Source organism: Seriola lalandi, unplaced genomic scaffold (genome assembly GCF_002814215.2).
Source record: "Seriola lalandi dorsalis isolate HSWRI2012SDOR001 ecotype SW California unplaced genomic scaffold, Sedor1 jcf7180002054327, whole genome shotgun sequence".
Lineage (NCBI taxonomy): Eukaryota > Metazoa > Chordata > Actinopteri > Carangiformes > Carangidae > Seriola > Seriola lalandi.
The window spans coordinates 221,896-234,154 of NW_019524880.1; the positions used below are offsets into that span (position 1 = coordinate 221,896).

The 12,259-nt window shown below is 42.7% G+C and overlaps 2 protein-coding genes across 2 annotated transcripts in view; both read left to right on the forward strand.

The window, feature by feature from the left end:
* The window catches only part of LOC111655616 (chaperone Ric-8A-like), a 13,660-nt gene extending 9,942 nt beyond the window's left edge, over positions 1-3,718 (forward strand). Inside the window, exons 10-14 of the mRNA XM_023407085.2 lie at positions 268-418; positions 1,536-1,631; positions 1,877-2,021; positions 2,712-2,994; positions 3,093-3,718. Coding sequence (XP_023262853.1) covers positions 268-418; positions 1,536-1,631; positions 1,877-2,021; positions 2,712-2,994; positions 3,093-3,246 — 829 coding nt within the window. The 3' untranslated portion in view covers positions 3,247-3,718. The remainder of the gene's footprint in view (positions 1-267; positions 419-1,535; positions 1,632-1,876; positions 2,022-2,711; positions 2,995-3,092) is intronic.
* Positions 3,719-5,101: 1,383 nt separating this feature from the next.
* Positions 5,102-12,040, forward strand: LOC111655617 (protein unc-119-like). The gene is made up of 5 exons (XM_023407086.2): positions 5,102-5,372; positions 7,680-7,793; positions 8,737-8,827; positions 9,970-10,142; positions 11,085-12,040. The coding sequence occupies exons 1-5, from the start codon at positions 5,102-5,104 to the stop codon at positions 11,216-11,218; spliced, it is 783 nt and encodes a 260-aa protein (XP_023262854.1). The 3' UTR covers positions 11,219-12,040.
* The last annotated feature ends 219 nt before the right edge of the window (positions 12,041-12,259 follow it).

Here is a 12,259-nt window from a genome sequence, read left to right on the forward strand (position 1 = left end):
AGAACTGAGCAGGTGTACCAAGGAGAACTGGAGCTGGTTTGAAGCAAATACTGATCTGATTCATGTTTGTTCCTCTCTATTGAACTTTGGACGAAGTTCATTGAGAAAAAAAAAAATTCTTCATGGCTTTATTTTTTATTTTTAGAGCCTAAAACTGCTGCACAGTGCTGTGTCCACCTGATTTCAGAGTGTAACTGTTCCCAGACCAGCCCATAGAGTAGATGAGTATTCAGCCTGACAGTACAGATGATGTGTTTCTCTCCACAGACACACAGTAAACATCCTGTCAGCTCTGCCGCTCACCTGTCTGGACGTCCTGATATCTGTGCGTGTGGACCAGGCGTCCCACAGGTGTGAGGGGGTCAACATGGACTGTGTCCACACCCTGCTGCTGTTCATGGACAGACGCCTGAACAGGGCAAGTGTTGAAGTAAACACACGTGTGTGTGTTGTGATACCTGGTGTCATCACCTGAAGGATTTATACTCAACACCTTCACCAAAATATCTATTAACTAAAATAGTTACACCGTTACAGCATTTTAAAAATCGAATTAGACTAATTAGACATAAATACAAATATGCAGTGACATTGTGAATAAATAGGCTTTTCACAGAATAAGATGTAAAAACTACAGCAGCTTCCTTTGTTTGATACCAAAATAATTAAATGACATTACTTCATTAGAACACATAATAAAATTCTCACTAATAAACAGGCAACTACTATTTTATTGAAGCCTGTGAATTAAGATCTGAATTTATCTGTGACTCTCTCCTCCTGGAGAATCTGGGCTCCCTCAGTGTGTCCACGCTCATTTGTCTGTGACGACCATATGGACAGAAACTGGACTTACTTACTTTATCACAGCTGCTATAGCCACATACTGAAGTAGTAAGTCAGTCAGTTGTCATATGAATAAGTATAATGATAATTCGATTCGATTCACGTCCTGACTTCATCAGATGAGCCCCTGACATCAGAGAGATCAGGGTGTAGAGGCAGAAGAAGAACAGAGCTCTCACACAAAGTCAGTCAGTAAAAGTCCCATCATGCATCTGCACACAGCAGTTCTCTATTCTCTATTCTGTCATTTACACCGGACTGTTACTGCAGCTGCTGTAGCTTTTATTCACATCTTCATCATGTTATTAAAAACAGCGGCAGGTCTAAAGAAAGAGAGAGATGTATCCTCAGTGATTTATTACTTTTAAAGCCACAGGGAAACATCTCACTCTGTTCACTAGTTTCAGTCATTGTGTATTTTATCATCAGTCATTCATCAGCTGGTTACACACTGAAGGTGTCGTCTTGTAGATTCTGTTTAAACAGTCTTACTTATGGTGGCCCTGAGAGCTCAACACACTGAGATAACACATGCAAACAGGCACAACACAAAGTCATTCAGAAAAACACCTTCATCAGTCTGACAACACATGAACTCCCATCACCTTTTCTATGGTTATGAAAAAATCAAATCCTCCTGAAGTCAAACCGGAGAAAACAGTCATGTATGTTAATGTGCTCCTCCACAGAGTCAGAAGCTGAAGGAGAAACTGACCCCTGTTCTGAACCTGCTGACCGAGAGCTCACGGGTTCACAGAGAGACGCGTCACTACTTACGACAGAAGGTCACTTGTTCTTTTCAAATGTCTTCATGTAAACTTCCATCAAATATGTTGAGCATTATTTATTTATTTATATTTTGAGATGATTACATGATTACTGGTAAAGGAAACTGGATTTGAGTCCGAGATCAGTTCCAGTCCGATCTGTGCTATCATACTCGTTCCTGGATGTCATCATGTTTGTGGCCTTGTGGTGCAAGAAAGCTGAAAACCTTAACATCAGAGTGACTCTTTATCTTCGACCTCAGATCTTACCTCCGCTGAGGGACGTAGCCATCCGACCTGAGCAGGACACCACACTGAGAGGCCAGCTGGTCCGCCTCATGACCCACGTCGACACGGACCTGAAGGACTGCGCTGCTGAGCTGCTGTTTGTGCTCTGCAAGGAGGACGGTACGCTCACTGTTCACGACAGAAACCCTGTGTTTGACAGATACTGAGGAAAAATTATAGAGACACAAGAATTAACAAAGAAATGCATATAGACTGTGACAACTACGACTGTACGGTTTTCAGATATGTGTCTCACAGACTGCTGATCTGATTCCAGAGGTTGTTTTAATTAAACCGAATAAAATACTATCTACAATGCAGATCTATACTAACTGGACTCAGTCATAGTCTTATCTTGGCCTATTGGCAGTGACGGGTCAGACTGTGGTTAAAGCCGCTCTGATGGAAGCTCTTATGGTCTGTTCAGTGAAGTCAGTTCAACACGATGGAATATGGTGGCCCAGAGAGCTCAACACACTGCAACTTAAGAAAACACACGCATACAGACAAAACACAGAAAAAACATCTCCATCAATTTGACAACACATGCGCTTTGTAACTTTTGAAGTTACAAGCATTGAACAACAAGTGCAGAGGGATGTATGGAATGTTTGCAGCACATGTCAAACTGATGAAGATGTTTTCTGGTGTTTTGTTTATTTGCATGTGTTTTGTTAAGTTGCGGCATGTTGAGCTCTCAGGGCCACCGTACTGAATCCCTGTAAAACAGCTTTAAGGAAAAGTTAAGTGAACGACTTCACACGTAAAGAGAACCCAGCAGTGAAGTCTGCATGTTGTGTCCCCTCACAGTCAGCCGCTTTGTCAAATACACGGGTTACGGCAACGCTGCGGGGCTGCTGGCAGCTCGGGGGCTGCTGAACGGCAGAAGGAACTCGGGCGCCAGCTTGTACGCCGCCCAGTACTCCAGCGACTCGGACTCGGACACAGAGGAGTACCGGGAGGCCAGAGCCAGGATTAACCTGGTGACTGGACGGGTGGAGGCGGAGCAGCCGGATCCAATGGAGGGCATGACAGAGGAGGAGAAGGAGGAGGAGGCTTTGCGCCTCATCAGCATGATCAACAGACTGTCACAGTGAGTGTGGAATTATGGTGTTTACAATGTGGGACGAATGGTGTTTGGAGGCTGAGAGAGAAACTAATCGCCACTGTGTCTCCCTGCCGCCCGTCCAGAGACCAGATCATCCAGCCGGTGGGTGTGACAGTAGAGGGGAGGCTGGCTCCACTCTGGGGCCAGATGAGGGGCTCCACACTGGAAGAAGAAGAAGATGAAGAGGAGGACGTGGAGTTGATGCCAGAGTGGAGGAAGGACAGACAGATGGAATAGAAACCACCAGTTTCTTGTAGTGCACTGATTTTTTTCCTTCTACATTCTATAAAGCAACAGAGAGATACTGTTAGAGCGGATGCTGCATCATATGACTGCATGCATAATTCACATTCACATTGTTTTCAATGGACATGTTACAACAGTAAGGATGGCCAGCCTAGACTGTGTGAGCTGTCATGTACTGACCTGAGATCAACCTGGTGTAGAAGAAACACTTGATTCCATGATGTATTCAGTGTGTGAGGGAAGGCGAGTGGAAAAGTGAAGACGATAAATGTGAACGACATTTTGTCAGTGAGCAGCATTTATGTTGTTTATGGTATTTTCGTAGCAAAACACCTGAGCGCCTCTTCAAAGGAGTTTGTCTTTGTAGAAGTTTTTTCAGGGAGAACTGTGTAAAGAGTTGTGAGCTTGTAGATTTTTTTTTCTCATGCAAAGACAAATAAAAATGAAAACTTTCTCAAATGCAGCATCGCAGCCTCTCAAATCCTGTTCACATTTCATAAACTCTCACATTCAGGAGGCACGGTGAGTTTATTTCTATAGCACCATTCAGACACGAGGCAATTCAAAGAGCTTTACAGAGAAATACATTAACAATAGAACATTAAGATTACATTAGTATAGCATCTAAAAACAATAGAAACAAATTGAATGAAAATAGAAATATTTGAATAAGTCATATCAAGATTGCATAAAATCAGGAAGGTGACTTAGGACACCATTTTAAAAGATGTGCTGCAGTGATATGAGACATTAAAAACAAACAAATGCACAAAATCAAAAAGGAACTGCAAAGTATTGTTCCAACTGGGTCAGAGTTATTCATCTACCAAACACATGATGGTCTGGAACAAGACAAGACCAGACTCTGCCAACATCAGTCATAAGTTTACTAAATATAAGTCAAGTGACAACAGCCTCATTCACAATTTGTAACAAAAGAAATTAAAAAAGCAGGAACCAACAAAGAAAAAAAAACCCTGAGTCTTTGATACAATCAGAAGACCCTGGACATTACAAATAACTCACATTGTCCATCAGGCAGGATATAGAGATCCATCCATCACTGTATTCAAATACAGGTGGTCCAGATACCATAGATGGTGAGTCCATCAGCTCCAAAGTCCAAATTACACATCATCAAACATTAATACAGTAACATTGAAGCCAGATCACAGTGGGAGGGTGCAAAAAAGGTGGTTTAAGGTCAGTGGAGAGAAGCCAGTTGTTTGTGAGAGCTGTGATTTAGATTATGAGTGTTCAGATTCACAGGGAAACCAGAGGGACAGGAAGACCTGATTGTGATTCCATAGACGACCACAGAGGTCCCTCATGTGGTGATGAATTACATTCACTTAAATATCTGCTGACCAATGTAAATGTAGAAAACTGAGCAGATGCAGCCCGGCCCAGCACAGATGTCATCAGTATAAATGGTTTCCACTCTATTCAAAATAAAGGTACAAATAAGACATTTAAAAATGATTGTGTAGATGTGTTTTGTCAGACTGTTTGTGCATTGTTTCATTTTCGTCACAGTCTAATGATTGTTATTATGGAGCGGAGTAGAAAAGTGCACATTGACGAAATGTCTCGTATGTGCTCGTGGCTCTTCGGCCATCGGCTGCTGCTGTAGCCTGTGTCCATGTTTAATGAGGGATTGACTCAGATTGCCAAATCCAGACTGACATAATCAGTTTAGACACCAGCCGCCTCAGTGTCAGAGCTGATCTGTGGATTATATCCTCTGCAGTCGCAGTCCCACACTTTGCAAACAGACACTTTTAACAAATTGAGCCTGATTCAATCAGAATATTTGCCTGATAGAAGCAGGAGTTGGTGATGCCAGATGGAGAGCCAGGAAGAAACCACGACAGGAAATGGCGAGGAGGAGTGCCAGATACAGAATGGGGAAAGTGAAGAGCAGCAGCAGCAGGAGGAGGAGGGAGGGGAGACGGATGAAGATATGGTGGTCGATGGAGGCATGGAGGATTGGAACGGGTTTATGTCAGGGGGGGCTGCACTGGGTGAAGCAGAGGAAGGGGAGGTGGTGGATGAATGGACACCAGGTGAACCAGTAACCCCGCAACATGTCTTAAGGCTGAACAGTTACACTAAGGGTGAGTCAGCTTTATACAACCGGTTCCTCGGCATGTGAAACATCAGATAGATAGATATAAGGATCTGAGTGTTTTTACACAGAGCATTCAGGAAGGATTCAGACCCTTCACTTTGTTCACATGTTGCAGCCTGTTGCTAAAGTCAATCTACACACAAACCCAATAATGGCAAAGTCAAAACTGAATTTTAGATTTTTTTTGCAAATGTATTAAAAAGTAAAAACTGAAATATCACATTGACATAAGTATTCAGACACTTTACTGTGACTCTGTTAATGTAGCTCAGGTTCCTCCATTTCTCTGCATCACCTCTGAGATGTTTCTCCACCTTGACTGGAGTCCACCTGTGGTGAACTCAGCTGATTGGACATGATGTGTAAAAGACACACACCTGTCTATATCAGGCCTCACAGCTGACAAACAGATCAGAGCAGAAACCATGAGGAGGAAGGAGCTGCTGCAGAGCTCAGAGACAGGACTGTGTCCAGGCTCAGAAACATTTCTGCTGTACTGAAGGTTCCTGAGAAGAACAGCGGTCTCCATCATTCTGACATGAAGAAGTCTGGAACCACCAGGACTCCTCTAGAGCTGGACCTGGACTAACTGAGACATCAGGGAGAAGAGAGGAGACCAAGAACCTGATGGTCTCTCTGAGCTGCACAGCTCCTGTGTGGAGATGGAGAAACTTCCAGAAGGATGATCAGCTCTCAGCATCATGTCTGGAGGAAACAGCTCAGTCCTGATCTCATCAGACCAGAGAATCTGGTTTCTCTCAGTCTCAGAGTCCTTTAGCTGCTTTTGGTCTGGACACTGACACAAAGCCCAAAACGGTGGAGAGCTGCTCTCCCTGTTCACTGAACACAATTATAGATTCATAGATATAGATTGTAAACTCTGGCTGTTTGAAACCACAACACTAATGTATGACCCTGTTGCTACTAACATGAACTCACCGTAGCCTATATGTAACATATCTACCAAGTTAAACACATGAATCATCTTTTTACTCTCTCGTTGTTATCATAGTCTGTTTCCTTCTCACATGCTCAGTCCGTCTGGACTGGACTCTCTGACCTTGTCACTCTTGTGTTAGTGGATACAGCAGGCTCTGGCCTCTCTCTCAGGTGTGCCTCAGGTGTGACCAGGAGCTGTCTCCCTGGTGTGTCTACATCATATGAGTATATGGGCTGTGTCGTCCTCAGTGAAGTGAGGACAGAGTTTCGGTACAGTTACATTTGACAGTGCAAACCTTTCTCCTGGTGTTTCCTGCTCCCTGAAAGCTTAAAGATCTTGTCTCTGTGTGTGGAGGTGGGTGGGGAAATCAGGACAGGTGTCAGCTGTGCTGCTGAGCTCCTGTGGGTCAGGGCTGTGGCTCTGTAGGCCAACACAGGTTTTTATTTTGAATGAAATGACCGTTCTGACTTCTTATCTGGGGTATTTTCCAACCTGGGCAAATTAATGGCAGGAGAAAACCCAGCATGTTGAAAACTGTTGTAGAGTCTGTGACAGCTCATGATGAGTTCAAGAACTTCAGGGTTTCTGTCTTAGATGTAAGAAATGTGTTTCAGACATGGCTAAAGTCTTGAAATCTGCACTAACCCTGTGTACTTGATGTAACCTCACCCAGTTAACTCCTTCAGTGGCAGCTAATGATGAACATTTACTCATTAGCTCTGATTTCAAACACTGGCTGTTTGTTTGTACCGAACTAGAGTTTTTGTCGTGTTTTTTAATTTATTCTAATGTGGGCTGTGGTGGGGTTTTTTTTAACGGTGCTGGTGGTATTGTATTGTATTGATCATAATTCAGGGCTGAGCCACAAGTCTCCACTGACCTCAGATCTCCTGATCCTGTAGCCATGTCGTCCACAAGCTCATTTCAAAGTCAAGCCGTCTCAGTGGTGTGTTTGTGATGTGTTCTATGTTTCACTCTTGACACTTGTCCTCGTCAAACTAGTGGTTTTTTGTGTTGTGGGATTCTCTGTCAGGGTGAATCATCTCTGACATCAGGTGTTCTTCCTCTGTGTTTAACGTTACTCAAGGTAACAACGGTTAGGGTGTGCACAGCCTGCTCTTCTTCTTCTCTCCGTATCCTTATATTTACATTAACATTCACGTTACAGTCAAATTAACATTCACATTTTACATTTTACATTTTACATTCACATTCACATGATCATCATTACTGTGAATAATGGGATACTAAGATAATCTCACCTGTGCAGCTTCTTTAATTCAATGCAATATAAAGTATACGTCAATTGTGAAGAGGTGAATTTTCAGCTGTTGTCGGTTGGATGTGTGGCAGAGTACCTGTGTTCTCCAGAGGACAACATCTACAACGTGAACTTCTCCCGCTTCAAGATCAGGGACCTGAGCAGTGGAGCAGTCATCCTGGACATCAAGAAACACCGTCCAACAGGTATTTTTCATCTTTTTCCTCTCACATTTGAGGCTGCTAAAGTCTGTGATACTCGGATAACAACCTGATTAGCTCTGTTCACTGGAAAGCTATATTATCTGAGGCTGAACTTTAACATGCATCTTTACACAGGACAATGTGAGTATCGTTTTCACATGGACTGGACAACGTGTGACTCTAGCCTTTAAGTAAAAAGAGCTGACGACAACTCACACACTGATTACGAGGAACGATATCTTGTGTAAAATGTTCATATTTCATTCAGTAGGTGTTGATGCACATGAGGTCAGAGGTTCACAAAATACACTGTGATTAATTCTCCAGGGACAATAAATATTAATGACAAATTTCATCAAAATCCAGCCACTAGTATTGAAGATCATTTCTCATGGAACAGATCTGTTAAAGCGAAGGTCAGAGAGTCATCATTAGAAATCATCCTCTGGGGATTATAAATATTCATAAACTGTGACGGGAATGTACCTGCATGGAGATATTTCTGTCACAGCATGGGCGGTCGATGGTTTTGTCAGTCAGTAGTACAGTAATGTTTACTGCTGTGGAGCCAAGTAGGGCTTCCTTGGACAGCGAATCTCTAGCTGTCGTCACTGTCAGAGATGAGCCTGTTCTCATGATGTGTGACCTCTGACCTCTCCTCAGTGGATGGTTCATCAATGGTTCCTGTAATGTTTTAATGTTAATGTTGAGAGTGGAGTCAGTGTGGGTCTGTTGCTGCAGGAGGGTTCAAACATGGCTTCAGCCATCTTTATCTACAGCACAAACTCAACACTGAAGCTCAGTGGGAACCAGTAGCAGTGCTGTGCAGATGTAAGACAGCTGCTGAATGTTGCAGGACTACGAACTCTACAATGCTTATATGACAGTGGAGCATCATGGTCATAATCATCGCCTCTTTTCTTCTTTTTCTTTTTCTTTTCTGCAGAAATTCAAGACGTCATTGAACTTGATACAAGCAGATTCATCAGGTACTACTTCTCCCCTGCCTTCCTGACCCTCAGGGAGATAGGAGCCACGTAAGTCCAACATATTTTATTCTGTTGGATGAACTGCTGTGACTGACTGTGTGAATGCAGGAACCATCCTTTACATCCCCAGATGTTGTTGGTGATGGAAAATCTCAAGAAGAAACAGACTCATCTAATTTAATCTATTGATTTTCTTTACCTGAACATGAATTGTCCATGTTGTCCATGTCAATCAACATGAAATGGAAACGTATGTTAAACATTATATGTTAAATATACATAAACACGTTGTGTCTGAAGTCAGTGTGAACACTACCTGTCACTAACCTGATATTATGTTATGATGTAATGCGCCTGTCAGTGCCTAAACATAACCAGGAAAAAGTTTAATCAGGCTGTACTCACTCAAATTAGCAAATTGGATATTTTTGTGTCCCTAAAAATGAACAGGAATCCCAACATTAAATATATTTATATTTCCACAAACGAAGTTGTGCTGACTGTCTGGATAAAAGCAGACAATTTGTGTTGATGTACACAAAATCAATAGATTCAAACCTCTTGTTTACCTGAAAAAAAAACTGTTGTGAGACCAGTTTGTATACACCACACATGTTACCTGACCCAGAGACATATCCACAGCAACTAGTTACATTTACAGAGGTTTTTAGCTCTTACTTCAGGTCTTCTGACACAAAAATCTAAGTTTAGTACACATGTAATTAGTACTCATATATAGTAATAACTACTGAGTTGTTACTGAGAAACTGGCTTATGGTTCTGTTCAGACTCTCACAGCTGCTGGTTCAGGTTAAAGATCCTGGTTTGATTTAATACAGAAAAGGTTCACAACCTGTTTATTTACATTCAACCTGAACCTCCATCTTTCACTGACCTTAATCAAAGAGCTTTTGTTGACAGCTGTTGACAGACAGGCCTCTGGATGTGAACCTGGTCTCTCAGATGGCAGAGATTATATTTCATATAAAACTGATTTGCTGTTGTATAGAAATGTGATTTCTAGAAGACAGAGCTGCAGGAAGAAATCTTCACTCCTGCTTCAACCTAATATCTATTCAAAGTCACTGCGGCACACATGATTAACATTAGTCGTTATGACTGTGAAGCATGTTTGAACCCAATGCAGGTGTTGTTACTCAGAGCTGATTGGTCGGTCGCCTGTCTCTCAGGTTGGAGTTCACAGTGGGCAGCAGGGCTCTGAACCGCTTCCGTCTGATCGAGAGACACTTCTTCAGAAACCTCCTGCTCAAGACCTTTGACTTTGAGATCGGCTTCTGCATCCCACACAGCAGGAACACCTGTGAGCACATCTACTGCTTACCTGACCTGGATCCAGACACAGGTACGACTCACACTAACAGACACACACAAACCAGTCCCACCATCATGCAGGTAAACATGAAAACCTTGCGCTCTCTAGAAGTATTAATGGTGATGGGAGGGGGAAACCAACATTATTAGTTTTTACTTTGTTCTCCCTCCCTCGACAGAGAAATGATGTTAAACGCACCAACATCTTAAAATCATATGATAATCATATATATCAATGTAAGTACTGACAGGAAGTGGAACTAGTGGTTGTCAGAATAAAGGCCTCATGATGTTCCATTGTCTGAAGGATGATAAAAACTGTTGCTGTGTCTCAATTCAGAGGCCGCATCCTTCAGAGGACGCGGTGTGGTCTTTAATAACCACGGTAGACTGTGAAGGCCAAACCGATCGACCAAAACGTTCTAACCCTAACCCGGTCTACTGAGGATTTCCGCTGTGCGTCACCAGCCGCTCCTGCCATTACCGCTGCGTCGCAAAGCGGGGCTCCTGTTGCCTAGCAACCTTGACACCATGTAACTTTTTTTTCACAAAAACTTGAGGTTTTAGGGCCAATGGTTTTAGCAGTCGTACTGTTAGCTGTTGAACTGAGCTGAAAACCAATACTTACATTTAACAATGTAATCCTCAGGCTCTCTGTCAGTGTCGTTTGCTTTCATTACCATTGTGCAATGAATCTTGGGATAGGTTGGGCCATGAAGGATCCACCCATTGGATCCGTATTTGGCCCAGGAAAAGGAGGACGCATTCCTCGGGCCATTTGAAGGAGCCTTTGAAAAGGGACAGTCTAGTCACGCCGCTGTGATGCAGATGCAGCCGCTGAAGGATGAGACCCCTGAATCGGGACACAGCTTGTGTGTTAAAGTGCAGCTGTTTTAGTGTAGAATCGGTATCGTGTCTTCCATCTCACCACAACGACCTCCTGCCGACCTTCTCTCTCTCTTGCTGTGTCCAGTGGTGGAGATGATCACCAACCCGTTTGAGACACGCTCGGATAGTTTTTACTTTGTCAACAACAAGCTGATCATGCATCACAAAGCCGAGTACTCCTTCAGCCCGCAAACAGAGACGGACACGTCCAGCGAGTAGAGACACACAGGTCTTCGTACTGACTCACGCTCTACCTGCTCTGTGCAAAGGGTTTGACCGGACACAGAGAAAATCTCCACCCAGTTTCTGCTGAGGGACAAACCATGAACAAGAGAAACATGAATACTGTTACTGACACTCTCATCCAGCTTACTTAGACCTCATCATTAATGTGTGTAGTTAATAAATCATATGTACAGTTACTTGTTGTGTCCATTGCATCAACACTTCTTTGCCTTTCTGTCGATGAAATTCAGCGACTCTGTCCTTCACACCCAAAGACATATGAAAATCTTCTCAGTGATGTCACCCAGTTTAGGCCACGCCCCTCTATGAAAACATGTAAAAACAGAAACCAGCCCTCGTCATTCTTCAGTCTTTAACATCGTCACCCATAATTCATAGGCCCACAGTGGCAGATGCGATGATGTTGGATTTCAGTGTATTTTGTGAAGTGAGCATATTGAAGCTAAAGTGTTGAGTTGCTCTGTAGATGTTTTACACAGAATGTTTTTATATAAATGCAAACACATTAGAGTTTAGATACAGTACATACACTATGACAGAACATTACTGACCTAACAGTGTAATATAAGCTCTGAACTAAAGACACTGAGTCTGACTCAATGCAGATGATGTGTGACACATTGTGTACAAATGTTTGTTTGATGTTTTAATCTCAGAGTTTAGTTTTGTACATGTAATAATGTTAATGCTGAAAAGGAAGCAGAAGATTCTGATCATGTATTTTGTTTTTATTGTTATGGTTATCATCCCATTAAAAGCGTCTACTTTCAGCAGACAGATGAAGTCCTGATGTAAAATGAACAAACTCATTAAAAAAGTGCGAAACTGATATTGACGTATGTGAATGCGTTATGACTCCTTCATTCATGTCTCCTATAGAGAGAGCAAAAGTAGAAAATAGAGTGTAGCATTAAGTAGTTTATGGTGGTTTGGGAGGAGGGGTTGTGTCATCAAGCTTCATCACTTCATCGCAGTTAAACAGGAGTCAGAGCACCAGAGGATCTATTTTATGTC